This window comes from Lasioglossum baleicum, chromosome 6, assembly GCF_051020765.1.
Source record: "Lasioglossum baleicum chromosome 6, iyLasBale1, whole genome shotgun sequence".
NCBI classification, from domain to species: domain Eukaryota; kingdom Metazoa; phylum Arthropoda; class Insecta; order Hymenoptera; family Halictidae; genus Lasioglossum; species Lasioglossum baleicum.
The window spans coordinates 11,532,016-11,559,985 of NC_134934.1; the positions used below are offsets into that span (position 1 = coordinate 11,532,016).

Here is a 27,970-nt window from a genome sequence, read left to right on the forward strand (position 1 = left end):
TCCATCACGAATCTATTCGGTCCCACCGATAAAATCTCTGCTACAAATCGATTTAAGTTCGTTTAAACAATCGCACAGCTACCATCCGCCCACGACTCGTCGTTCATAAGCACAGTGCAGTCATCAAACGAAAGCAAGAATCATCCTGGAGATTCCTTTATTGGCGACGGGTAGGAAGCGAGAAAAAGTCGAATGCCAGAAAGGTGAACCATTCCGGCTGGAAGTTGTACAGTCGTAAAACTAAATCCAGCAAGGTGTAATTATATGCGAACGGTTACCGACTTATATTTGCATCTGTATTATATCCATGTTGCATCACCGCTTACAGCTCGCGCTTCCCACGTGCTTGTCGAGCGTTCGCACACGCGTGGGCCTCTCTCATGCGAAAACTTTGACTTCTCTCGCCCGTTTCGTTCGGCCATTTTTCTTCAGACACACACAGAGTCAGACAGAAGGAACGGCGAGCCCGATTTACTAAATCGAGAGTGGCGTGTACAGAGAGTGGAATGCAGCCGCGCGGCTCTCCCGCGTATCCGAACAATTCATTTAAATAATTTATCGAAACCGCCGTTACCGCCGCAACCTGCTTTTCATCCGGATGAAAAAACATCCGCACACCTACGGCGTATATCGCCGCGTACCGCTCTCCCGGGCGAATGATCTCATTCGAGATATATCGGAGACTGATATCTCGGCGAGCCCGGTGAAAACGGGCGTAAGCAGGTTGATGGAGCTACGATGCCTCCGTCCTTATGGGCGTAACGTTCGTTAAACCGGCATTTTTACACGGGCCCGACCAAGTAATTAGCAATTCCCTCGATTATTCATTGTTGACGAGCGTCGTCGGTAAAAAGCCGCGCGCAAAAATCCTCGAATGGGATTCTAGCTTCTAGTTCCGTAATGTCGGTCATTAATGTAATGAACGTACTTCGCGAGAGTTGCCGACGTTAACGTTGAGACATGGGGAACAGCTTGGAATTTAAAATAGAATAAACATCAATTAGCTTGGTCTTTATCGTTGGCATCACCGCGGAGACGGTGTAGTCTATGGTTGGTCCCAAATATTAAGGTCATTGTGCATAGACTGAAAAGAAGTGGCCATTTTTTGGCCAATTCATTGGTCGAAGACAGTACAGGAATGCCACAGGAGATTTTAGGGACGGATAATTTGGAACATTTTCGTGATTTCATTAGATTAGAGTATTATTTTAAACTAGGTCACTATGTTATCAAACGACAAGAAATTAGCTCATACTACATACTTGATTTCATCCTTGAGTAAAATCCTTTCAGTACCATTGATTTAGTGCTAATAACCATTGGTGGATGGACACGTGGCATGGAATGTGTTCATATTTAATTTTTAATTTTATAGATTCTCCAGAATAAGGTGATATCCGACCGCAAACACTAGCCACGTTATAAGTTATAACACATTAGTCCAGCATTTCCTGTTCTTGGAAAATTTCTTTTCTCTTATTAAGTATGTTGCAACGAACTTTGGCGCATCCACTCTGTCCATGAGTATTCTTATAACTATCGTAATTCATCTGCGAGCTACACGCATGAAATTCAGACGGCCACGTACCCGAGAGGACTTTCCGAAAGTTGACTCTCACGTCAATCTCCGAGAGCAAAATATTTCTGAAGTACTCTCTGAATGGATACACAAATTGAGAGTACTCTCGAGAGCAACAATCAACAGAAACTCTTAATAGACACGTATCCTTTAGAATGGGAAGAATAGAAGAGTGAGCAGTACGCGTGGCAAAGTAGAAGCAGAATAAGAAGCAGAGGTACGCAGATATTTAAAAGTGATCGCGCGCGGAGGATATCCTAAAACGGTGGCCACCAATCTCGGCGAGCTGGCAGCTCCGCTTTCTTTTTTCCCATCACGTATCGATCAGCCGCTCGAATGAAAGTAGTGAATCGGGACCGCGTTCCATCGGGGCCAAGAAACCGGCAGGACCTGAAACAATCGGTCGGGATCGGTCACGTATCCGGTGGTCGGACAGACGAACGAACGCGACAACCATCCTGGGCCGTCTCTAAAAAGGAAAAGCCGCATCGCGTCCGGTTAATTCCTATGAAATCGGTGGCAAAAGCGCGCTTACCATCGGCGCACAGGTGACAAAGACAGAGACTGGCCAGGTGAGCGCACGTAAAAGAGTAATACCCAGACCGAGCCTGGGTTCTCCAACCATAGCGCCACCTGAGAGCCAGCACGGTCCCTCAAAATGGCCGTCCCTCTCACCTCAGACCTTCCCGGAACGTCGACGGAAGCAGGTGGCGATATTCAGGTTCGAGCACACTCGCGCGGCCGCCTCGGTTGGTGGCGAGAGGACCCAATTCCAGCCGGCGGACACACGGAAAAACACGGTGCTGCAGGAAACAGTTTTCGGTACGCGAAGGTCGAGTACGCTCGGTGGCCGTGGTGTCTTGTGGAACACGCGCGAGCGAAACGAGCGCGATATCGTGTCCGATTGACGAAACAGCGCTCCGCGCTGGCTGCTGCAGCAGGCTCGCGATACACCGAGGAGATACCTGGCAGGTGGATCTGTTCCTAGAACCCGCTGTTCCCCTGTCCGAGTCTCACAGTGCGCGCGTTCACGCGGCAAGGTGCTGGTCCCGCGGTGACCCTCGGCCCCTGGTGATTTCAATGCTCGGGCAGACAGTGTCCCGAAGAGCGAGCGAGAGGAACCGAGAGCAAGACCACCACGGGAGAGAGGAAGAGACAGCCCGTCCGTGACATCGTGCGCGATTTTACCAAGTGCCGTGGTACCCTACACGACCTACCGGTAGAAAGTAAATCGTGTCGGACCGTGGGACAACGAGGAAACCCGGACCGGGACGTAAAACAACGAACATCCTGGGAGACATGTCCGGAACGAGACGTCTCATCTCCTGGACCACGCCGGACACAGGAGTATGAGGACGTGAGTATAACATCGGTATCGAAACTGTTTTACCCGGGTCTATCGTTGCCGATGGCCTATCATAGAGGATCGCGTGGCACGAACGAAACGGACCCACCGAGGAAGATTTATCCCGTGTTCCGGGACGGTACACGTGTTTGACAAATCTGTTGCGCCTCGGGGAACTGGTTCTCCAGTGCACAGGCGCAGCAAGAATAATTCAAATCTCTGTATCTTGCGACGACGTGTACAACCAAGGAGAGTTTCTCTCTCTCTCTCAGTCTCTCTTTCTCTCTTTGCCTCGGGGCCCCGGCGCGGCTGCGACCCGATCCGATCCGAGCCGATCCGATCGAACCCGGCCGTTCAATGGAATGCCAGCTATTCACCGGTACTTTCGCGCGCGTTAAGTAACAAGACAAACTGTCGCAAACGCGGGAACACGCCTTGTTCTGCCCGCGAACAATGATGCCGTTAACCTGTCGCGCGGGGGGAGCGCCTCGCCGCGCCGCGCCGGGCTCCCGAGGCAGCCTCGTTGCCTCGTCCACGTACTCTCCGATTCACCTCAATAAAGTTTCTCGTTTCGTTTGACGCGGGTACAAGCAGAGTTACGTGGAGGAGACGCGTGTCTTTGTAAGCAGACGGTGAGGCGTGCGCGAGCGCGAACGCGGCCAGCGTAGATGCCTAGGAGAAGGTGGGCCGGAATGAGGACACCGGTATTCGAGCGGGCATTATCGAGTGATAAACGGCGCGAGGAATGCGATAAATAATTTTCACGTAAGCGACGCCGCCGATTTTTCGATTCCCCATTGTCTTTACACCCTTCGGGGATCAATGTCGATCTACCGGCCACGTTAGGGCTGCGCATCTACAGTAGCGTTCGGTTAATCTTTAATTAATCGCACCCCAATTTCTTTGCGATCCTATGTCGAGCCAGACTCGACACTGACTTTGACAACCAATATACTTATTTGATATCAATGATATCACAATTACGTACGATGTAAGAGCAATTTTACCACTCCGTAACTGTCTTAAATAGGTTAGTGAAAATGCATATGGAAACATAGTTGGATTGTATGATGTTGTAACAAGTTCTGAAATAAAACGGGAGGAAACTCTTTGGACCGGAAAGGGTTAATTAGGAAGCTATACCGGAAGATGACGATATCGGATATGAATCCAAATGGCAATGACCCTATGCGAGTACTGTGGAACTCCATTTATATGAACCTGACAGGAGACAAGTTGGTTCACATCATCAGGTGGTTCATATAATAGCAGTCCACCTGTCTTCCACCACTGACTATTTGACTATAGAGTTCAGTTAACATTACTTAGTTCATATAAACGGAGCTCCACTGTAATTAAATGTTAAATTTAGCACTTGTCAACGCCTCGAGTTCGACAAAGCTACCTTGGTAGGCAAAAAGAGTTGTTATTTAACTGTAGGCTCCGGAGCTGATGTAAACTGAGCACTCGCAGCTCCTGATTTCGATTCACATTCTCAAAGAGATCATTCTAAGAATAACGCGTGGTGTTCGGCACTCGCGCACCGATTTCATCGAGTCCGCGTCCAGATGTGGAGCAAATGCAGAATCTCTCGAACGAATGACTTTCAAATTGAAGCAACATGTAGCGGCGACGTCGCGTCGGTTCTCCAGGAGCGACATCAAGGGGGACAGTGCGCACCCGGAAGTTGCATCTGAAGAACAGCAGCCTTTATACGGGCTACGGTGTTCATTCATGTGGTATTCGTGGGGCTAACGAAGAACGGGCTCGATCGATTCGTGTCCCACGCTCGCCACGCTGGTCGTTGCTGGTCGTGAGCCTCCGTCGTAAATCGCGTCGGTGTTCGGCACGCGGCGCGGGGCGTTCCGAAATGTTTCTACGGCTTTCATCCAGCGTCCTCGACTCGGTTCTCGGTGATTACGCGGGCTTTTGTCGCTTGTAAATAAACCGGCAACCCCGTCGTCGTTGCATTTTAATCGCGCCGCTCGTTACGCAACGCTCGAAAGAGGAAATCGTAATGGTCCCCCGTAAAACGCGACACTTCCAATTACGGTTGCCCGTCGATTTTCATTCATCGAACGCCGCGCGTGGCTGTTCGACAGGCACGCTAACATTATATTAACTGCACAAATTCATACGTAGGCTCCTTCATCACGAATTCATTGGTTATTGAATTAACACATTATCTACCGACAATTATTCCATAATTCTTGAAAATCCGTGGTCCATGGTTAAGGACCACGTATAGGATTTTTTAATAGATCCCCCTCAACAGCAACTGCTATCTCAATCGTGAACCAACAAAATTCACCCTTAATAACGCAACCTAATCATTTTGTTTGGGATTATTGCGCAAAGAGAAGATTTTTAAGCTTCCTTTTGGTACAGCACAATTTTTGGTAAGCCTAGCAACCCCTTGCTGTAACATTTTCTTTACAGTCACAGTGATTAAAACGTCTTCATTCCCAAAATGGCTACATTTATTTGAGTGCTTAAATAGTAATTACAAACGAATCCAATTTTATTTCAGTTAAAAGGGAAGGCGTAACATTCATATTTGTTAGGGTTTGTTTAGAATCTTCCTCACGATTGTGACTCTTTAAAATACAGCAAGGGGTTAATAGGCTTCCGGTAGATATATGTAGCGTTAATTTAATATTGTAACTCTCTTTCTCTGAAACAATCTCGGTAATGTTGGTAGTAACTCGGAAGTCACTCGTTTGAGAAATTCAGTTTGTTACTGAAGACATGTGGAAATTGTAACGAATGCCGTACCATGCATCATTTTTAGAAGACCGTCTCAGAGTCACAAATTCTTTGCGATATTCATGGCTTAGGAAGGAATCAGAGATTCTACTATTTAATGTTTCCGCCCATTTTATTGCCCGATTTAATTTAAAGTCTATTAGAACTCTGTGTTGGCAGAGATTCTAGATGCTCGTATAAAGTGTTCTATAAACTTTTTCAAGCGTTTAGAACCTTCTCTTTTTCAACCAAGCTATATAAACCATTAAACAAGCCACGGTAATATTCATGTACTTATTTCGATCCATTTAGTTCAACAACTTGCTATAAGAATTAATCGTCGCAGGTACAAGAACAAATTGGTTAACTTTCGCACGCTTCTCAGAAGTAATTACAGAAAAGATGCTAGGATAACGCTTCACCCATTTTCACTTTACACACGAAATTAAGAAACTGCGATTCATTTGTAATCTCACAATTTAAGCAATTTATTTCAATGAGCAATAAGCAATGTTTGAAGGAGGGTCAGCAATTTTCGTGTTCCTTTTAAAAAAGGCATCAGCCAAATCAGGGCCGTGACATGCTACAGAGAGGCGGCTGCATCAGGTGGCACCGTAAGGAGGCGGTATAATCCCTATTATCCTACCCTATTATCCCGAATATACTACCACACTCTAAGAAACCTTTGGATGTTTTAAATTATTTGTGCCAAAATAAATTAATCGCTTTGTGTCTGAATACTGTTGTAGCTCTGAGAATTTTATTCATACTCTCTGTCTCTGCAACTAGCGGGTAAAGAAGTTTTTCCAATTTAAAATTAATAAAACGCTGCTTAAGAAGTTCGGATCAATAAGCCAAACAAAACTTAGAAATCTGTCATTCATTTCTAGTGGGTCTACATTGTTAACGAATTTGCTAAAGTGAAAGTTAGAAGGGTAAAAGTGTAGTACTTAAAGTTAAAGTAATTCATATTTTCAAAATAGAAATAGTATTCGTATGTTTTGTGCAGTTTTTTTTTGTTAAAATCACGATCGAAGGATATTGTAAAGAAAAAAATATTTAACGGGCGGCATTTCGAAGACTTTCATCGTATTGAGAAAATCTACCGCACGGCCCTGGGCCAAATGAAATGCTTTCTCCCGATATGGCGGCGCGTGCTCGTTCTCCGGAAGAAGAACTTTCCGCGCGCGTTTCTTTCGGCCGCGCGGATTTTGTCGTGGCTCGGCGGTGGAAATCGTCGCTACGGAACCCGTTGCACCAGCGGTAAAGAGAGAAAAAAAGGAATCAGTGCGTGTCCGACGACAGGGACCGACCGAAAGAGTGAGAGGGAGACGTCGAGAAAAAAGGAAGGCGATTCGTTGATGCGTGAGAGGGACAATCCCGTGTTTATTATGGTATTGTTGTGCATGGTCGCTAACGGTATGACGTAACCCGGCATTGTGGGTATCGTTTGTTGCGGGGGAGAAGAATTCGCGTAGCTTCGTCGTCGTCGTCGTCATTGTCGACGCGAAAAGAAAAGGGAAACTACGGTCGGTCTTGTAACGGTGAAACCGTAATAATAATTTCAGAAAAAAATGAGTCATGGTTCATTTAGAAAGTTTTCACGTGACGCTTGACTTCGGCTCAAACTACAAACGATGATACGTTTTTTCGCCCCCGTTGCCGCCGCTTGGCTTATGCAATTCCGCGAGAGGTTCGCTGGACGTTCGCGGTAACCATCGATACAATTAGATTTCTGTTTTGAATCGAAGCAGTTCGACACAGAAAGGTAAAAGATTACTTGAAATTATTATTTTATTTTTTATTAGGGTATCTTTTACGAGATTTAGTACAACATAATGTACATTGCAGAGTATAGAATTGAAATTATTCTTTATAACTTTTCAACCAGTGAATTCTTAAAGTTAAAACTTGGATTTTTGGCACTTGTCAAGATCTATGGGATTGTATAAAAAAAAGTTAAAAATTTTCCCGTAAGATGAAGTTTACCTGTCGATGTTTAGAATAAGGTGGAGTGGAGTAAGTGCGTCAACGGGGCAAGTGCGTTAATTGGTTATTTTTATTATAATATAAACGAAATTTCTCCAGTTTGTATTTATTAATGTAGTACAAGTTAGTATGAACTATTCGACATAGATGTCGCTCAAGAATAAAGATGTTTTCCTCGCTTAGGAACTCGCGAGGGGAACTATACCCTCGGATTGTAACTAGAAAGGAACTATTTATCAATGTTATAAGTAAAAAATAAAAAAAAAATAGTTTACAAGTTATTAATATATTCTGTGTTGTTATTTTAGGTAGGTACAACAAATATTGATGTAGATTTACATTAAATAAACCGTTTTTATTGTTTTTTTTTTAATTTATTGAGAAAAACACTAAGATGATCTTGCCCCGTAAATATTACTACACGGGGTAAGTGCGTACTATCATGGTGGGGTAAGTGTGTACTGTATGGGTAACTGTAAAACTAAACAATATAATTTAATGCAATAAGAAGCATTTTATAGCAGGCTTGTTAATAACATTTTTTTCTTGAAAGCATTTTTAACTCTCAGAGACGCTTTGCCCCATTTTGGGTCAAGTGCATAGTAGTTGATTCTTTGTACAATATCCTATCAAAATGATAATTTTCAAGAAAAATTAGGATCCTACATAATACTAATTCGTCAGTAATAACTGTGGCAAGAGTTTGATGCTAAGACCGTTAAGTTTTTCCATACCAAACTGAAAATACATCAGTTTAAAGTCCATCTTTGCAAAAACTAGGGCGCACTTACGCCACTCCACCTTATTATAATTTTGGATGAGAAAGTCAATAAGATGTTTGTGCACGAAATAGACGTTGGGAAGCAGAGACATGTATTATCTCAAAGAGATATTTCAATGTATTATCTCAAAGATTGAAATATCTGTAAAAACGTTGGCTAGGGGTTAAGAGAGTATGTATATCCTTTCATAGTTGCGATAAAAGGACGATGCATTTCCCCACGCGTCCGCCGCGTAGCGTACAAAAAGTCGAGGGAACAAAAGAGGAAAAGCGTAGTAGAGGCGTTAACGAGGACGCATGGTTGATTCAGACACACACGCGAAAATCCGCGGCGACCGTGCTGCAGGGTCCTGCGAAATCTGTTGCAATTACCATTCGCCCACTGTGAAAAGCATTGGCAACGCGATCCGTTGCAACAGCCGGTCGGCAGGAAAGTGTTGGCGGTCGGGTCGTTTTTAATAACGCCGATGCATTTTGCTATCCGCCGGATCGCACACGCGCGCGCAAGGAGATGGTATCGTTTAGCGGGTCCGCGAGCGAGCGAGCGAGTGAGCGCGCGCGTTTCTTTTTCTTCTTTCCCTCTTTCCCAGACATCCTGCGAGGGTAATTATTGAGAGTTAGGAAACGGACTCGGTCTGATTCGCGCGCGCGAGCGGGCGCGTTTTGCATTGCTGTAATTACCCTGACCAATTAAAGCACACGTTTGAACCGGCTGTATCGTTGAACTTGTGAAACGCTTTTTTGCCACGGATCCGCGTTTTATCGCGGAAGAGAGACATCAAAGTCGAACTAGCTTCGTTCCGCGGAGTCTAATCGAGCTTGCCACGAAAACTCCTCAAGAGGATTACTCGGTGACTTGATTCCGATGCAAAGGCTAGATTTAATTTCTTCTCTCTCTCTCTCTCTCTCTCTCTCTCTCTCTCTCTCTCGGATTTTTTATCATTCTCCAGACCACCGCAGAGCAGTCGCTGAAAAGAGCTTGTTTGGAGGATCGCGCTTTAATTTTCGTATTAAGTTAATTTTGCAATCAAGAGCGCCTCGTTACGTCGAGCTTTTAATGCTTTTGAAACGAAGCTGGGTCGCCGGGTGGTTGTTTCAAAATGTAATTCAGACTTCCCTCGGTTAGCGTGTGACGCGACGACCTGCTCGTTATCACAATTATCGGGTCCCTTTCCGAACATCCGGTAACCGTTGATTATATTATCGTATCGCAGGTGGTCACTATTTTATTGCATATCAACACGAAATGAAGTGGGTCGGATTCGGGTCAAATCCTCGATGTAACGTGGAAAACTTCTAATTAAATTCGCGCGGTCCGGTCGTGAGAAAGAGTAGCATATCGCGAATAATGGAGGAAAAGGAAGGTTTCTCTTCCCGTTCGTTACGGATACTTTCCATAAGAATAATGTACGATTTACGTAGTTTTGGTGCGCGTGTGGAGAAACGATCGAGACATTAATCTTGCGATCCGCGCGCATCAATCAGTCGAGCGATCGGTGATCCTCATTGCCACCGCGGTGCCCGCCGTCGTCGTCCCCGTGGTCGGGTCACTTTCTAACGCATTCCCGGCGCACTTGGCCGCACACAGACGCATCCTTAACGCCCGGTGTACCTGCCGCGACCCGCATCCTATCTGAATCGCGGCTGCGAGCGGTCTGGACGCGCTCAAAATTTACGAGCCCGATCCGGTGGGTCTTCCGACGCGACGCGGCGCGTTCTCTCGGCTTTTTCCCTCAGCGGAGAGGCGAGCAATTTCACCCGACGTATCCGCGACTGACTCGTTGCTGTTTGCCTGCCAAGGTCGCAGCTGGTGGCTACCAGAGCGAGCTGCACCACGGACTGACGACAGCGAACCAGCCAACCAGAGCGAAAGAGAGTGAAAAACCGAAGTGGCGAGAACAAGGAACAAGAGAGATTTTGGTCGCGAGTGAATCATGTATCGGCCAAACTTCTACGAGAGCACGTGTCTGAGGTGCGCCCAGACCGTCTACCAGGTGGACAGGGTGGGCCCGTTGAAGGACTTCACGTTCTTCCACGCGGGATGCTTCAAGTGCGCGATCTGCGGCACGAAGTTGACCCTGAAGACCTACTACAACAACCAGCACACGATCAACGACAAGGAGGTCTACTGCAGCAGCCATGTGCCCAAACCGGGCCCGGGCACCTTGGATGGGTCCAGCGTGGGCATCCGCAGCGCACTGAACGTGCCCAGGAGCGGTTACGTCAACGAGCAGATCAGAGCCGGCGGTGCGTCACCGCGAGGACTATACCCACCTTGGTAAGCTGATTTCAGTCACTTGTTCGATAACCTAACACACCTTGCTCACCGGAGATTTCCGGCTGATTTCCTCATTTGGAGGAAACTCGTGTCTTATAATCCCCCACCTGGAAGAGAACGAATCCGGATGAGTCATCAACATACTCAGGCCAGATTCGTATACACCGTTAAAGATAGTCTCTCAGTAGATTAGTATAATTATTGTTTGCTACGGTCAGAGATTTTCGAAAGGTAGTAAACTGTGTTAAGTGGGACTGTTGAGAATGTGTGATCGAGCCTCGAACGAATTAACGTCAAAAAGAGTTGGATGTTCTTGGTCAACTAATTTTCTCTTTACCAAACAACATTTCGTCTTCTTTATGATCCTGTACGATGAAACTCTAAATCGTCCAAGATCGCTATGCAGTAAATGTCAAGATCGAGAAGACCCGTTCCAGGAACCTGTTTATTCCACTGAATATCAATTCGCATTTCACGATTTCTCACAAAGTCATCGACTATTACCGAAACAGGAAACGAGGGGCTTCCTCTACTCTATCCTTTCACTGTCGAAATCCTTCATTTCTACGATCGTAACGAGCGTACGAAACGGACTGCGAACTAATCTAAACCCTTTTCCCCGTTACGCTTATCCGAATGTGTTATCTGCTTAACACAATGATCCTTTGATACTGTTATATCTCGGCATCGCGGCTGTAGGAAACCAGAATCCTGCATTGAATACAGCTGCGGGATGCGTTGCGTCTCGTGTACCTTCGATATATGGGATACTCGGTAATAGTAGCAACAATAATAAGGAAATATTGTTATTGCAAAGAGCCCAGATATTAGACATCGTCTCTTCGTTATTCTTTTGTCACTCTAAAACTATGTCTACATTCAAGCATTATTTCTTCTTTTGTTCAATAAAAGCGGCGACTCTTCCAGATGCGTGCAACATCAACTGAAAGTTGCTCGTCGTTACTTCAGTGTGGGCATAGTTCAATTGTCTGATTCAGCTTCGAAATTGCGAACTGGCACGAAGAATAGTGACATAACTGAAAATTGCAGTATTCTCGCCATAACGATTTTAACAAAATTATAAAATTTCCATCGACATAGTACAGACATCTTTAGTCTTGCAGAAAAATATTTTCGGAAGTAACTCTACCTCTTCATCAACTCTAAAGTGACACTGTTCCTGCCACTACAGATATGAACTCGGAAAGAAAACCTGGCGTAATTCCCCTCGAGCGGTTCAATTAGGAGTTAGAAATACATATCACGTTTTTCTAACACGTAGAGGCCAATTAAACGCATCTGTCACTGTTCCAACTTCAAAATCGTTATTTGTTGAGTTGTGTCGTTGTTATTGCCGAGGTGCGATATGTTTCAACAGCTCAGACAACCAAAATTTTTCGCCTTACGTAAGATTTAAAAAATCGTATTTTGGCCAACTTTCCGAGGCAAATACTCCGCTGTGCGTTGGCCAGATTTTCGGGGTGAATAATCGAGTGTGCGCCGCAAGATGTGCCCGATCTCCTTCTAGTCGACCCGAAGAACCGTAGAAGGATGCTCGGGAGCGCGCGAGCGCACGCGATCCTCGAAACACGCGGTCTGTTCGAATCTCTCCGCGACATGGTCGCGTTATACCGACGAAATCGGGTCAGCCATTGACATTCCGGGTGAAGAGCAAGTGCGGTTCTCGCGCACAATCGCGGTTTCCGACTTTGTCCGAGACGTCGCCGCGCCGGGAGGATTAAGGCCAGCAAGGCGATGCGTTATGTAACGAAGATGAACGAGGCGAGGAGCGGCCCGAGACCACGTATATGGAACACGGTCGGGCCGGGCCGGAGAAGTGTGTTCGCAGGGAATAATTGTCGCGAGACGTCCGTGAAAAAATGCCGTGCAACGGCGGACACGCCGAAGAAAACTGTCCGAGTTACGTGAGGGACGTGTGAAATTATCGTGGAACGATCCGGGAGAATGATTTTCGTGCGGGCCCTTCCTGGAAGGAATCAAGTACAAGATGAAATGCGAAGCCTGCCGGAGGCTACGTTTTTTTTTTTAAATGTCAGTCGCCTCAGTCTCGTTTATCTTAATGGGAATTAAATTGGCGTGGACAACACCTTCGCGAATTTCTATGAATAAAAGATACTCCCGCGCGAACTGGAGCTGCAAAAATGCCTGTTCCGGTATTTAGTGTTTCTATCCTCGCTTGACTCGTCGTATATTTCAAGAGCTTTGGAAACAGTCTTGGGAGTGTTCGAAGGATAGACGTAACTTTGAAATATTCTACCAAACAGATATATGTTATCGCAGTGAAATGTGAAAGAACTCGGCACACATGGCAGATCTTTCGATTCATTTGAAAATCTTCAGGCAGCGTGTGTTCGCGCGGACGAAATTACATTTGCAAATATCTGCCAATTAATTATTTTATTATACAGTGCGCAAGCGACTGCAGAGTCCCCGTTTACGATCGTGCAATTTGCGCCGCCCTACAAGGAACAAAGACCAATAAAAATGACGAGGCAAGGACGAGAGACTGAAACCGGCGCGGCGCGGCGCGGCGGCAAAGAGCGCGATAAACGACGATCGCTTTCGAGCATCAATCATGCAATTAACAAAATCGTTACCGTACCGAATAGTCCGGTACTCCACTTAGTCCAGCGGTCTGGATTTAACACCGAAGGGAAAGTGGTGAAACCGAACGTGAGCCGAGTCGATCGACTTTCCGGGCTACCATTCGAACCCCATTAAAACACAGGAAACGTAAAGGAGAGTCGTTCACGTTAATTTTGCTACCGGCCATAACACACCCGTATTCCGGCGATTCCATTAAAAAACGTAAATAAGGACTGGCCGACGTACGCGGATAGAATGTTAACGACGCTTAACGCGGCTCTAACGCGACGTCTGGCGTTGTTCCACCACGGCCATCCGATTAAGAAAATTGCTGGCACTCCGTGAGAATTCTTCATCAACGATAGCCACGATGATATTGTAAACAAAAAGCTTCGGGATCGAGCCGCCGACCCTTTCCCGCGTGCGCGCGTTACCTTCCTTCGGCGAAACGCAGACCCGTAACCTTTCGAACGCGGATACCGGTTGCGTACGAATGACCGCGTCCTTGGAATCATTAAGTCGACTCAATGCGGTTAATTGGATGTCTGTCGCGATCTCCGGAAGATACCGGCCACCGCGATCCGCCATGAAACGCGACACTTCTCCCGCTCCGTCGCGTCAATTCTACTATTCTCATCTCGCAACAATTTTCAGAATCTTTTTGTTCAAGCAGTGCATGGAATTCTCAATGTTTATAAACGAACCAAATATTTAATAAAACGTATTTTCATGTAGACAAATTTTCCAAATAAAACGCTCCCCACGCACACTTATTTCTTTATCTCGTTCAACCGAATTCACTCGCTCATTATGTTTCTTTCTCATTCTCACCGCACATAAATTCACTTTATACATCTTGTCTCTCACTCATTATGTTTCTTTCTCATTCTCACTATTACTATTCTCACTATTATTAAATATACAGTCTATATATATTTCATTTAGAATGAAATTTATAGGAGAAAGGCACACATTATCTACTATACTTGTGTCTTATTTATAATAAAAACAATAATTCTCATAATTGATTTTCATACGTTACACACACGCACATTCTTTTTTATTTTATTGTATACAGTGACTCCTATTAATATTCGGACGCTCTAAAAAAAACGATAACTTTGTTAATATTGGACTATGCGATTTGAACTTTTTTGGGAAGCTAGGGCAATTTTAATTTACTACAGGATGTGAAAAGAAATTTTTTCAAAAATTGCATTTGGTCGGAATTGTAGAGAAAATACTAAAAGTTGCATTTTACAACTTTTTTATGTGGGCCTATATTGAAATTTTAAAAAATACGTTCTTAGATCTGTGTCAATTATGTGCACTGTGAAAGTTTCATAGAAATCAGTTGATGCAGGAAAAAACGACAGGCACTGAGAGATGTAAGAATCCTTAGATATAGGCCGAAAATCGTGAAAAACTGCAATTTTTACCATCTTTAAACGTTCGTAGCTCATTAAAACGTCGACCGATTTTGATGAAATTCTTAGAATATGTTTAATTGATACACATCTACGGAACGTGTTTTCCAAAATTTCTTCCAATATAAGCCCATACAAAAAAGTTGAAAAATACAACTTTCAGTATTTTCTTTGCAATTCCGATTGCAGTTATTTTCAAAAATTTGTGTCACGTTATGTAGCAAACCAATTGTTCTAACTTCTCCAAAAATTCCAGATCGTATATTCCTATATCAAAAAAGTTATGGTCTTTTTAAGAGTGTCTGAATATCAGTGGGAGTCACTGTATAGAGGGCGTGGCCGGACGGGTGGTACAACTGAACAGGGGGTGATACTACATGTAAAAATAAGTCGAAAAAAAGGAATACATCACATTTTTTCGTTTGGCGCCTCGTTTTCGAGACGAGACTGGTCGCGTGCTTCAGTATACACAGGAAGTAGAATCGGTTGGTCATGATCAGACGCGTCAGACGATTCCTATGCAATAGCACGTGTATCGCTGCAATTTCAAACCCAATTTTCTCGAAAACGAAGCGTCAAACAAAAAAATGTTATTCCTTTTTTTCAACCTATTTTTACATGTAGTATCAGCCCATGCTCGGTTGTACCACCCGCCCGTCCACACCCTGTAGATAAAAACAATAATTCTCATAATTGATTTTCATACGCTACACGCAGCAGATACATTACCTACTACGCACACTCTATTCGCATTCCTTCTCACTCTCACCACACATATCCACACACTTTTTTCATCGAAATTTTCCACAACTTTTACTATAACACGAATGCCAATTCAATCATTTTCCTTTGACGATCATTTCAATGCTTGTAAAAGAGAATTCGACTGGTCGGCGCTAATGTTGCTGAACAGTGCCAAATAGACCAGTTCCAAGGACGATGAAATGGCGACAATAAGCGCAAGGAATTCTCGCGCGCCGCGTTTACGTAACGCGTCGTCGCGTCGCGGTGCACACACGACCCACGAAACTTTTCTCCTATCTTTTAGTGCCGGATGTTTTCCGATTTATGTAACAAGTCTTCGGTTACTTCGTGTTTAATGTCGGAAGCGTGCAATTACAGTGAAATCCGCTTAATAATGACTTTCGTTTTATTCTCCCGCTCAGCCTGGAATTAATCGAAATCGAATAGGGAGGTCCCACTATTTCTTCGTCTGTTTGCCGTGTAACAAAATCTCGGCTATCTGGTCCCGTTAATCCGTACTTTCTCTTGATTCGAACGACCCCCGCCTCTAATTAATCCGGATTAACCGTGCTGTACGCGGCGACTCTGTTCCTCCGCGGCTCCGGTAAATTCCGATTCATTTACATTTACCGAATCGATATACCAACACCGGGATATATTGTTAGATCTGAATTCGAAAAATCACTCGGCTTCGGTTTTGCTTTTTACATAAACAGGACATATTAACCCTTTGCTGTCGGAGATATTGTTAGCTTAAAAATCAAACATTTCTTCCGGACTAGAATAATTCTCTTGTACATGATTTTGATACGATACTTAAATATGGAGTAATTGATTAGTAGACTGCGGATCCTTGTGCAAAATAAAAATGTTTTGCATTGATTGTGGGAAGGAGTAACAACATAAAAATTGATTTCATGCCTTAACGACTTCGTTATATTAAAAGCAACAATACAACATTGTTGAAATTTTTTATTCTATTACTGTTTTATATTTCGCCCAACCAATTTCTTCATAAATGCATAAAGATCCGCAGTCTATTGATTAGATACCAACGTATTCAATAACGTAAACAATATGAATCTCGCCTCGACTGCTAAGGATAAAAAATGAATGTTCAAGACCATGAATCGTGTAATTGCTTGTAATGGTAGAATCATTTCTGTATACGCCGCAGTTCTTCGGTATTTCTTGGGCCAGTGTAATTTTCGAAAGACGAAAAAAGCGTTCGAGCTGTTCCAGCGAAGAATGTAACAACACAATTAGGTCGGCTGCTTGTTCTCACAAGAAAAGTCGAACGAGCGTCTGGTACAGGTTCGTCTTTGAGGTTCCCGGCGATCGTTTGACGGTTAATTAGAATATTCTAATTAATTTTTCCGCGCTTACTTTACCAGGATAAAAAACCGAACGGCCGAGCCTGCAGTTCGCTGTTGAGGCTGCCTCGACACGACAGCCTCGGATCGTTTTCTCCGTCGAGCAGCACGCAAAAGGCGTGCGTGCACACGGATTACGCGTGCACCGGAGGAATTTCTTGCAGCCGGGTTTCGCGAGCTGCCTCCGGGCTGACATAAGGAGCGCGGAGAAAGAGAGGAGCAAGAGAGAGGGGGGACGGAGTGGGAAAGAGAGAAAGAGAGGAAAAGAGGCGCGGAGGCTTCGTCGCAAGTGAATGAACCCCGGGAGAGAACGAGCGAGAGGTGTAACACATTCATTTAACCGAGACGCCGAGGATTCTCATAAGCGATGCGATCCGATGCACGGGACGCGCACGCCTGCCTGCCTTCTTCTCTCCGATTTTTATTCCTCGCGGTTTCGTTGCGGGATCATCGTAGAAAAAACCCCTGAATCATCGGCTCACGCGAGGAAAATGTATTCCGAAGGTAACGCAGCCGCGCCGCTGCCCGATTAAAAATCTAACCCAGTTCTGCCTGCTTGCAGTCGTTGCGTTTTCATTATATGCCGGAAGCCACGGTCCCAAGGCGTCGTTCTTGCCGATGCACCTGCGTGTTTGACGGTTTGCTAATAATCGTTAGCCAACGGTGCTCGTTCAATTAATTACTTCGCTGGAATTACGTTGTTGATTTCATTCTCGGAGTTTTTTCTTTCATTGTTGCATTGCGACTGGTTTTCATTCTTCTTTCCGCGGTGTTCCATTTAGTTCCTGCACCTTCACAGTTTAGGTTGGTTCTCGTAGTATTTACATTTCTCAATTTGCTGTATTTATATGGTATTATGTTGTTTGGTAATATTTGCCTATTCTAGCCGAGTTTTAATTTTTCTTCCATTTTTCTTCTTGATATTTTAGGATGGTTCGAAGTATTTATATTTCTCAATCTGTTCTATTTATGGTATTATGTTGTTTGGTAATGTTTGCCAGCGAAACACCTCATGAACACTACCTATTCTAGCCGGGTTCTAATTTTTTTCCATTTCTTCTTGACATTTTTGGTTGGTTTTAGAAGTATTTGTATTTCTCAATTTGGTTTATTTATGGTGTTACATACGAGTATTTTTGTTTGGTAATGTTTGCCTGCCGAACCTCATAGACACTATCCCTATCCTAGCTTTACAAATTTTAATTTTTCTTCCGGTTGGATATATTTTCTTGTTCATAAGAAAGGATGATAATAAATGGATTTAAAGAAATAATATCGAGAGGGTTAAGTTGATTAGTGAGGAGTCTAATTAAGACGGAGTAATCCGGCATCGGATCAGAAAAGACTTAGAACGACGAATCGTTCCCCTCGCCTTCGCTCGACGCGACGAAGGGAGTATTCCGGAGAGGATCCCCAGGCCCCTGAAGACCCGTTGCATAATTTTGTTGCAGTTACGATAATGTAGACTCGCCTAATTATGCCAGGCACCTAAACGGACACGGTTCACCGCCGGCTACGAATTCGTCCCAACGTGATTTCCATGGGAATGCCGGCGGAGGAGCGTCTTGGCCGTACAACCACCATTACGCTGGGGACGGGAGCTACCAGTACGGAAGATTCGACGCGAGCGCGCTTCACATCGCCCATGCCCTTAAGCAGACGGAACTTCAGAAGGGCTACAGCAAGGCACGCGAGAAGCCCATCGATTATTATCTGGTGAGTCATTGGCATGCCCCGGCGAAATCATTCGTTACGGACGCCGCCATATTAGGCGCGGATTACCTATTCTAGGCGGCCGTCAAGGCCCGGCCACACCGATTCGGCAATTACGCGGCTCCGGGTTAATTACCCGCGCCGATCCGGATCGTTTTATTGAAATATCGTCGCGTCCCACTCGTCGGCACTCTTGCGGTCCTCCGGTTCGTCGCACACGGAATTCGATCGCGATCCGCAGCTTCGTTCTGCTCGGAACACCCGGTACCGTCCAGTTATTCCGATGATAAAATATGTGCTGGGCTTTTTACAAATTTTGTCCATCTGCACAGCATACAAAACTCGATTACTGGACTGCGGATCTTTATGCAAAATAAAAATTATCCGCGTCTGTTGCAAAACACAAGAGCCATTGTTAGAACTTCTTTCTTTCTTTTCAAGTTTTTTACTGGACTGTGGATCTTTAAGCAAAATAAGAATTATCTGCGACTGTTGCAAAACTCAAGAGCCGTCGTTAGAACCTCTTTCTTTCCTCAGGAATTTCAATAGGTAGAAAGTAATAAGTATGGGAACGCATTCAAATGTTTTTAATCTTTCTCTCGCTTTTGTGAATAAAAATTTTATCTATCTACACAGCATACAAAACTCGATTACTGGACTGTGAATCTTCATGCAAAATAAAAATTATCTGCGTCTGTCGCAAAACTCAAGAGCCATTGTTAGAACCTCTTTCTTTCCACAGGAATTTCAATAGGTAGAAAGTAATAAGTATGTGAACGCATTCAAATGTTTTTAATCGTTCTCGCGCTTTTGTGAAGAAATGCATAAAATCCGCAGTCTATTTCTTACCCACGTTCATACAATGGTCCCAGAAATGGACGTTTATTTACCACGCTTATATTAGCCTGCCGAGTTGTTGTTGTTGTTGTTGTCGTATGCGTCAAATCTTGTAATCGAATTTTAAACCACTTCCCGATGAGCTAGAGACTTGAAACTTTAAACATAGCTCAGAACTGGATGACAATGCAATATTAAAAAAGAAATTATAAAAAAAACTGTGCGTTCAGGAGAAAAAAAAATTTAATATTAAACGTCACACCTCGCCGCGCGACGCTCGGTAGTACGTCATCGCGTTCAGCGATCCCCACTCCGCGCGCCAACGCTCCCACTCCGACTTATCCCCACTCCACATGAGGGGAATCACGGTGAGATGATACACTCCCTCTCTGATATAATCAGACCAGTCTACGGCACGGACACCATGGTCTACGGTCTTAGTGGGGGTCGTTGGAGTGTGCGCATGGTGCTGGAATAGGATACTGGAAGGGGAAAAGGAGGAGAGTATTTCCGAGAATTTGGCACCCGTTTCGGTGCCATCTGGCACCACTGGTTTCGTTCATTCAGTTTCATTTCGGACAATTTCGGACTCCATCAAGAGATGTCGTCTCTCGGAGTCATCCCCTCATTCTATCTCGCGTGTTTCCATATTTTGCGTTTCTATATCTTACTATTTTATACCACTATTACTATGTCTTGTGTTCCATTTAAAAAAGACTAAAAAGTAGAAAATAAAAAATATATAAAAAAAGCTTTTTAAAAACCGCGCTTATATTAAAATGCACTAAAGAGGAGAAAATAATTTTTTTAGGCATTAGGGACTATAAACAAAAGCGTGGAGCGACCACGAAGATTACGTCAATATAGTTTAGCGCTCCACGATTTTATTTATAGTCACCAACGCCTAAAAAAATTATTTTCTCCTTTTTAGTGCATTTTAATATAAGCGTGTTTTTAAAAAGCTTTCTATTATATATTTTTTTTATCTGTAGTCGGTTTCTCTCGTTTATGGCGAAAATCAGTTAGCGTGGTATACCGTACACACAGTATGTACACATAGAGTAAACTATAGCAAGGATATGAGGAGCGAGATCGTGCGAGGATCACGTTTTATCGCGTTGTTATTAAATTAAATCCCGTCGCCCGGCATTCCAGGCCCCGAGATGTCCGCGGAAGGACTAGAGTGAAATCCGGTATTTCGAACGTGGTCAACGACGCGTGGAAATCGGTTGGCGATTAGGCAGGCGGGGAAACACAGTCCGCGGACGACGTAGTCGCGTTTTAATGGGAAAACGGTGGACGCGGTTCCCGAATTTTCGGTCGGCGGAATGCGGGCCTCGAACCAGACGGCATTCCTTTGGTCTGGCCGGTGACTTTCGTGCGCGGATCGGCTTGACAAGCGAGGAATGTGTACCGCGGGTGAAGACGGACTCTACATGAAAATGAGATTGCCGCTTTTCCCATCGGGCCGCTGCCGCGCCGTAGAAGAAGGCCGAGCCGCTAGTCGCTCCACTATCGGCCCGCGTTTTCTCTCAATCCGCTTTCGCGCGTGCGCGGATCCAGCAAAACGACCGACGGTGGTCTCTGTTATTTATAGTATTTCGCAAATGTCGGTGCGCTCCGTATGGGCTTGCAAAACGAAAGCAGCGTGGGTAACCGCGATGGGTCGCCGCATCGGCCCGCGCAGGCCCTCGCCGGCCCGCACTGTGGTCCCAAATCAGGATTCAGAACGTCAGAATCGATTTAAATCGCTTTTCTACAACTTTCTGCCGAGACCCGACGCATCTTCAAAAATCTCCGGCGAACAGATATTTAGTCTCTTGACACATTATCTACCAGTGATTGTTTCGTAATTTTTGGGAATTCATAGTCCACGATCGAGAATTGTTAGAACCAACAATTTACGCCCAATAACGCAATCGAATAATTTCGTTTGGTGTTATCATATGGATAGACAACGGATCTTTATGCGAAATCAAAATGGAGTGTCGTAGAAATTTATTTTCTCTCTTAATATATCGCATGTCGTCCAATAGGTTGAAAATCAAATAACAGTATTTTGAAATTCATCTAATGTTTTTAATGTATTAAATTACACCTACTCGTTGTTGTCATGACGCATAAGCTCCGCTGTCTATGTATGAAAGATGATTTTTAATCTTCGTTTTGATACAGCACAAAGTATTATTGGAAACCGTAAACTGCCAGATAAAAATTCGCCACGTGTTTCAAAGGGGCCGCTTCTTAAGAAGCTATAGTTACCCTCGAACTGTTAAATCGTCGGGGGAAAGGAAAAAAAACAGCTCGGTAAAAGCCAGATGGAAAATCTACAGGTCCGCTGAGCGCGACGTGATTTGCGGTTTCCTTTCAGCTGAATCGAAACAGGTTGTCCGATGCTCGAGCATTTTCTTTTACCGATCGTATGATAACTCTCGAATGTTTCGTTTTTGGCCGCGCGGTTATCCTACATTCACCGCGTTACAACGCCGTTCTTCTTCGGCAACTATCCGCGACGAATGTCATCATAATTAATAATACAAGTTCACGCCCATAGTACACGGTAAATAATTCAGAAATGCTTTTAGCCCGATTCTTTTTTCTTGCGACTACGCCCTGGTACTTTCAATTTTTAACATCCAGCTACCGTATTCAATTAAATAATCAAACAGAAGATTGGGGGTCTCTGGTGTTCCCACTCATTAGGAGGAGGTCGAGGAATAAATTCTCACAATTAATATCGAAGCCGCGAACTAAAGTACTCCACTATTCTGGATTCTCAGCGGCATTGTGATTTGCTTTATTATACGGAGGATAATCGTTTCTGGGTTCGGCCGGACCGTTAACTCGCACTATAAACCGACTACTTTCTACGATCGGCGTCATCCTTAAAGTCGGTGGACCCTGCCCACGCGTTTTCCCAATTATCGAGCGCTCATAAAAGGTGCGATCTCTCTTTCTCCATTCTCCGAGTCGCGCTCCGATCCCGCCGCGTCGCACAGTGGGGCAAAATGATGAATTTTGTGTAGAAATCAAAGAACTTTCGATAGAAATGAGATAGAGCGATGATTTCTTTTTATAAATTAAAGCTGAAATGATATATATAATAGCTTAAACCACATATTCCATTCCCAATATTCATGCAAAAATTTACCGCGAATATCATTAGTATTTCTTACAACGAACTTAAGAAATTAATTTCTTAAAACCTGCTCGAGAAACATTATTTAAACATTCCCGGAAAATTGTTTCCTTTTATTTTTATATCTTTCCAATGCTTCTGAACACGGCTATTATAATTAGAATCAATACTAACGTTGTAACTACGACTTCCAACCTTTGCCACGCTTCATTTTTTGTCGAACATGTGTGTTGACGTAAGAAATAGTATGAAATCCCTACTCCATGTTTTTTTCGGTTTCTTGAATTTTGCACACCTAAATCGGTCGTTTTGCCCATTGTGCGGCGTCGCAGAGCACGTTGCGCGATTTCTTGGATTCGCGGAACCGTGAACCGCGGATTCCTAGATCCCTCTACATCCTCGCCTACGGATTCTCCCGCCTAGAGAGTCGTTCGAGCGGACGAAATTGTCCGGTTGTAGATGCAGCTTCGAATCGCAAGAACGCGACGATCCCGGCGCGGCGTCGTTGGTGGACCGTGAACGATCGCAAAAATCGAAACGAGAAAAGAGGTTCGGATCAGCGGTGCTCGCGTTCCTTCGTCCAGGTTTTCACGGGCTTTACTCGGCCGCTTCCAGGCCATCCAGCGAACAATGCGGCGAACGTCCTCGTGGAGCATTATTCAAACTGTTACCACGGAAGAACGCGTTTCGCCGCGTTTTCCTTCTCCCGTTCCGCGGGAGCACGCGAAGGAAAGCTCGCGCACGAACCAAGAATCGCTTCCGCTTCTTGCGGTACTCCACTACACTTGATAGTTAATTAGAGTATCGTCGAGGCCGGGGAAAAGAGTCGCGATAAGCCCAGAACAAGGGAGAACGACAGAGACCCCGAGAAAGATAGATAGATAGATAGAGAGAGAGAGAATTCACGTATCCTGTTAAAGAGCAATTGTGGCTAACCTCTCACGCGCCTTTGTGAACGAACGATCCGCGGATGCTAATCGGGATCGCTGTACTGGATCATGGAACAGCCTCCATCGGATCTATTGTTACTTTCTTTCCTTCCGTTTTTGGTGTTCGCGCAGCATTCTGGTCCATTATCTTAGTCCTCGTTTTACCGTAGAGTAGTCCTCGACCGTTCTGTAATGCTAATCATTGGTCAATTGCTAAAATGTGCGCAGCAGATATAGAAACTGGGGTTGTGCAATCTTAAGGGGGGAAGAGTCAATTAATCCGTATTTAAGTAGCCGGGTTACTATTTGCAATTTTGTTCTTTCAAACTTTTTGTATATCCTTGTTGGTAAGCTGCCTACAATTCTTACAGATTTCTATTTTCTTCAATAAAATTGTGCAACAAATGCTTAATTTGGCTTTACAAATGACCAACAAAATGCTGACCAACATTTCAATTTTGTTCTATAAAACCTTTTGTTGGTAAGCATTACAATTCTTACAGATTTCCATTTTCTTAAATTACATTGCCGAACTAATTTCCACTTCGGCTTTACAAATGACCAACAGAATGCTGACCAAGCTGACCATTTTGATAACTGCAAAATAAAATTTTGCGTCGTCCTCTTCGAAAGCGAAGTCACTCGCGAAGCGGCTCGACGCGGTCCAGAGCATTTTCGTAGAATGAAAAAGATATATAAAAAAAAACTTTTTAAAACCACGCTTATATTAAAATACACCAAAAAGGAGGAAATAATTTTTTTCCTGGTTCTCCCAAAAATTTAATATAAATTTCAATAAAATCATGACATTAGTGACTATAAAAATAAAAGCGTGGAGCGCCCACAAAGATTACGCCATGTAGTTTAGCACTCCACGCTTTTATTTTTGTAGTCACTAATGTCATGAATTTATTGAAATGTATATTAAATTTTTGGGAGAATCAGGAAAAAAATGATTTTCTCTTTTTTAGTGCATTTTAATATAAACGTGGTTTTTAAAAAGTTTTCTTTATATATTTTTTATTTTCTACTTTTTAGTGTTTTTTAAATGGAATGCAAGATATAATAATACTGGTATGAAATAGTAAGATATAGAAACGCAAGAAATACGCGAGATAGAATGAGGGGATGACTCCGAGAGACGACGTCTCTTGATTTGATGGAGTCCGAAATTGTACGAAGTGGAATTGAATGAACGGAACACCAGACTGAGCTCCTTCGGTGCGAAGTGGGTCAGTGGAGTGGGGATGAACCGGAGTGGGAACGCGTAGTGGAGTAGGAAGCGCTGGCGCGCGGAGTGGGGATCGCTGAAAGCGATCACGTACTATCGAGCGTCGCGCGAGGTGTGACGGTTAATATTCAAATATTTTTTTCTCCTAGACGCACAGTTTTTTTAAAAATTTGTTTTTAATATTGCATCGTCATGTAGTTCTGAGCTATGTTTAAAGTTTCAAGTCTCTAGCTCATCGGGAAGTGGTTAAAAATTCGATTACAATATTTGACGCATACAACAACGACACGGCAAGCTAATACAAGCGTGGTAAAAATAGGTTCCGGCTGCGAATGCACTCGCTGTCATTACGCTTCATTGACACGCAACGAAAAGCGGCGGGGACGGTAACTTTCAGTAAAATCTCGACATCGCGATCGTTTACCTCGGACGCTCCGGGAATTAAGCATGGTTGCTCGGCAAGGAAACGCAAACAAGAGCCCGTGGTCTTGGCTAACCAGTCACGCGACGGAAAATCAAAGAAAATAGCTTCCTCAATGACGCGAGCAAACAGATTGACCGAATTAATCCTGTTAGCGCGCTTTCTCGTCGTCTCGAAAGCGTACGGGGACTCTTAGTGGCTCGTTTGAGATACGACCGGCGAGATTTGCCGTACAAACAAACCGGCGATCATCGCAAATTCGAAAATTGAAAATGTAAACGCGGATAATGATAATTCTATTCGACTCGTGACTGTGGAGGACTCCCTTCTGGAAAATAGAGTCGTGATTACATGCTTCGCGGGACTTGAACGACTGGGTTGCCGCATAAATTTTGTCTGCTTCTTCTCCATTACATACCTCGATGCTCGCACATAACTGATCACTCGGAGTATGCGCAATTACCGAAAAGATTGAAGTAGCGAAAAGCAGGAGGCACTGTTTACTATTATGTTTTATGGTTGTTTATTTACGGGCTTTATCTCAAACCGGCTCAATTCTGCATGTTCAAAATGAAAAATGTTTAGAATGGAAATATGCTCTACGTTAAAAGACATCTTTTTATATTGCTCGTGAACGATGTGGATGATTTTATCTTAAACCTGGGGTTTCATATGCAACAAAGGAATGTGCGAAGTGAATTTCAGTGGTACCTTTGTATACGACCTTAATCCGGTCCTGATGTTTGGACTTATACCGAATAGGACGTATACCAAATCAACCGTTGCCATAAGAAGTAATGTAGAAATGATTAATCTGTTCTCATGTAAAAAGAAACTTCTATTGATATTATACCTACGTTAATGGGGTGGTAAAATAATTTGAACACTGTTTAAACACATAAATAAAAAAAGAGATTCTATTATAGATTTTTAAATTTAAACTCTGCTTAATGATAAAATACAACAAGAAAAAAATGATATTCTATTCTGTGGAAGAAGAGTCCTCTTGCAATATTACTTGACATTCTGGTGTTTTTTCTTTTTTCGTCTTCTGTCACTTTTCACTAGGCTCAGCTGGTTTGACTATTCTTACTTGTATGATCATTCAGTTAATAATACATCAACTCCGAATATAATTGATTATTGATTTAATTTTTCCTCTGAGATACAAAATATTTAAGTCGTATACCGAGTAAAATTTGTCACGTTCAAACAGGACGTATTCCGAATTGGACGTACTCCAAAGCAGACGTATACCGAGGTACCACTGTATTATTTTCCCATAAAATTTTGACGAAGCATAAGTATCCAGTTGAATTCAATCTAGCAAAGTAAAGACGGTCGCGAAGTTTCGTCGCGGCAATATTACTCGAAAGAACGCAGGTAGCTCGTAGGTCGGAAATGTCAATGCTCTCTAACATTGTCCTTATTTGCGGTTATTTCACGCAATAACGTGCACCGCCATGACGTAACTGTAGCGTGGGCCTCTCCTCTGTTTGTACACGCAACCGGCTGCGGAGGAAATCGTTTGCGCAATGAAACGCCAAATCCGAAGCACCTTGAGGCTACCTTTCAGCCGTGTTCCATCGGCGTTTCTTCCCATCGGTTTCCTACGACGACGACGCGACGGGGTCGAGCTTCGTTCGAACGAATTAGTACAATGGAACTGTATCACGTTTTTTCCCTCCGTGATTGCTTCAATTTGTCGTGCGACGGCCGTAGAACCAGTCGTTTCCGGTGCCAGGCCAGAAGGAAAGCATAGCGTGAAAGTAAACCCGATAAAAACTGGACGAGAACCGCCTTCGGACGTTTAGGTGCAGTTTCAGCTTTTTGATAGATCGAAGAAGACGTCCCGGTTTAATTGCGCTTTGCCCCGCGGTGAAACTCGTTTCGGGCTGCGCAGCTCGCGAAAGCAATCGCGCGAATTATTCTGCCGAGACTCGGGGTTGCTTCTGTTCTTCGCGGAAATGCGAGAGGCTGCACAACCAATTCTTCTTGCACGATTTCTATTGCAATCATGTCAGCCGGGGCCGTGCGGTAGATTTTCTCAGCATGATGCGAGTCTTCGAAATGCCGCCCCTTAAGTGGTTTTCCTTTAAAATAATCATCGAAGCAGGTAATTTTGCTTGTAAATGAAAAACACATGTTGCTAGCGAGTCATTTTGGGAAACAGGAATTGACAGGTTGTCTGAAAAATGGCAACAAGTTGTTACAAATAATGGGAGTTATATCATTGAATAATATTAAACATATATTTTAACAAAGTGATTCCAATGTTTTCTTTAAAATACGACAGAACTTTCCCACCAACCTAAGAATAAAAAAGCTTTTTATACAATGAACAATTTGTACGAGCATCTAGAATCTCTGTCAACACAGAGTACTAATAGATTTTAAATTTAATTGGGCATTAAAGTGTGCAGAAACATGAAATAGTAGAATCTCTGATTCCTTTCTAAGCCACGAAGTCTTTCCAACAATTTTACAATTACCGATGCCCACGGCAATGTGAAACAAACAGAATGGTAAAATTTACTTTGAGAGATGCAGAGTTTTTCTTCGATCGTACGAATTACATACACATCTGCGTTACAGTTGTGTTGAGTTTATTTCTGCGATTTTTAGGATCGAGATGAGCAGACGCGTCTCGAGATGAAGCACCGCAAAGAAGAGGACGACCTCTACCGAAAGTTCGCGCACCACCGCGAGGAGGAGGACAGAAGGATCCGAGAGGAGTTCCGAGTACGTATTTTTTTCAATTAGGCGGTCGTGATCAGCCGTCGTCGTTAGCTCTCGCTTATTAATTAGAACCGCTAACGCTGCTGCTGCGTT

At 43.9% G+C, this 27,970-nt stretch overlaps 1 protein-coding gene across 4 annotated transcripts in view; it reads left to right on the top strand.

The window, feature by feature from the left end:
* Positions 1–2,257: 2,257 nt before the first annotated feature.
* Hil (peptidase hillarin) overlaps positions 2,258–27,970 on the top strand; it is a 34,552-nt gene continuing 8,839 nt past the window's right edge. Inside the window, exons 1-4 of one of the 4 annotated variants that reach the window (XM_076425919.1) lie at positions 2,258–2,936; positions 10,240–10,717; positions 18,353–18,584; positions 27,764–27,880. In XM_076425919.1, the coding sequence (XP_076282034.1) occupies positions 10,374–10,717; positions 18,353–18,584; positions 27,764–27,880 (693 nt within the window). In that variant the 5' untranslated portion in view covers positions 2,258–2,936; positions 10,240–10,373. Of the gene's footprint in view, positions 2,937–10,239; positions 10,718–18,319; positions 18,585–27,763; positions 27,881–27,970 lie in introns of all 4 variants that reach the window. The other 3 variants (XM_076425918.1, XM_076425921.1, XM_076425920.1) reach the window with 3 other exon arrangements.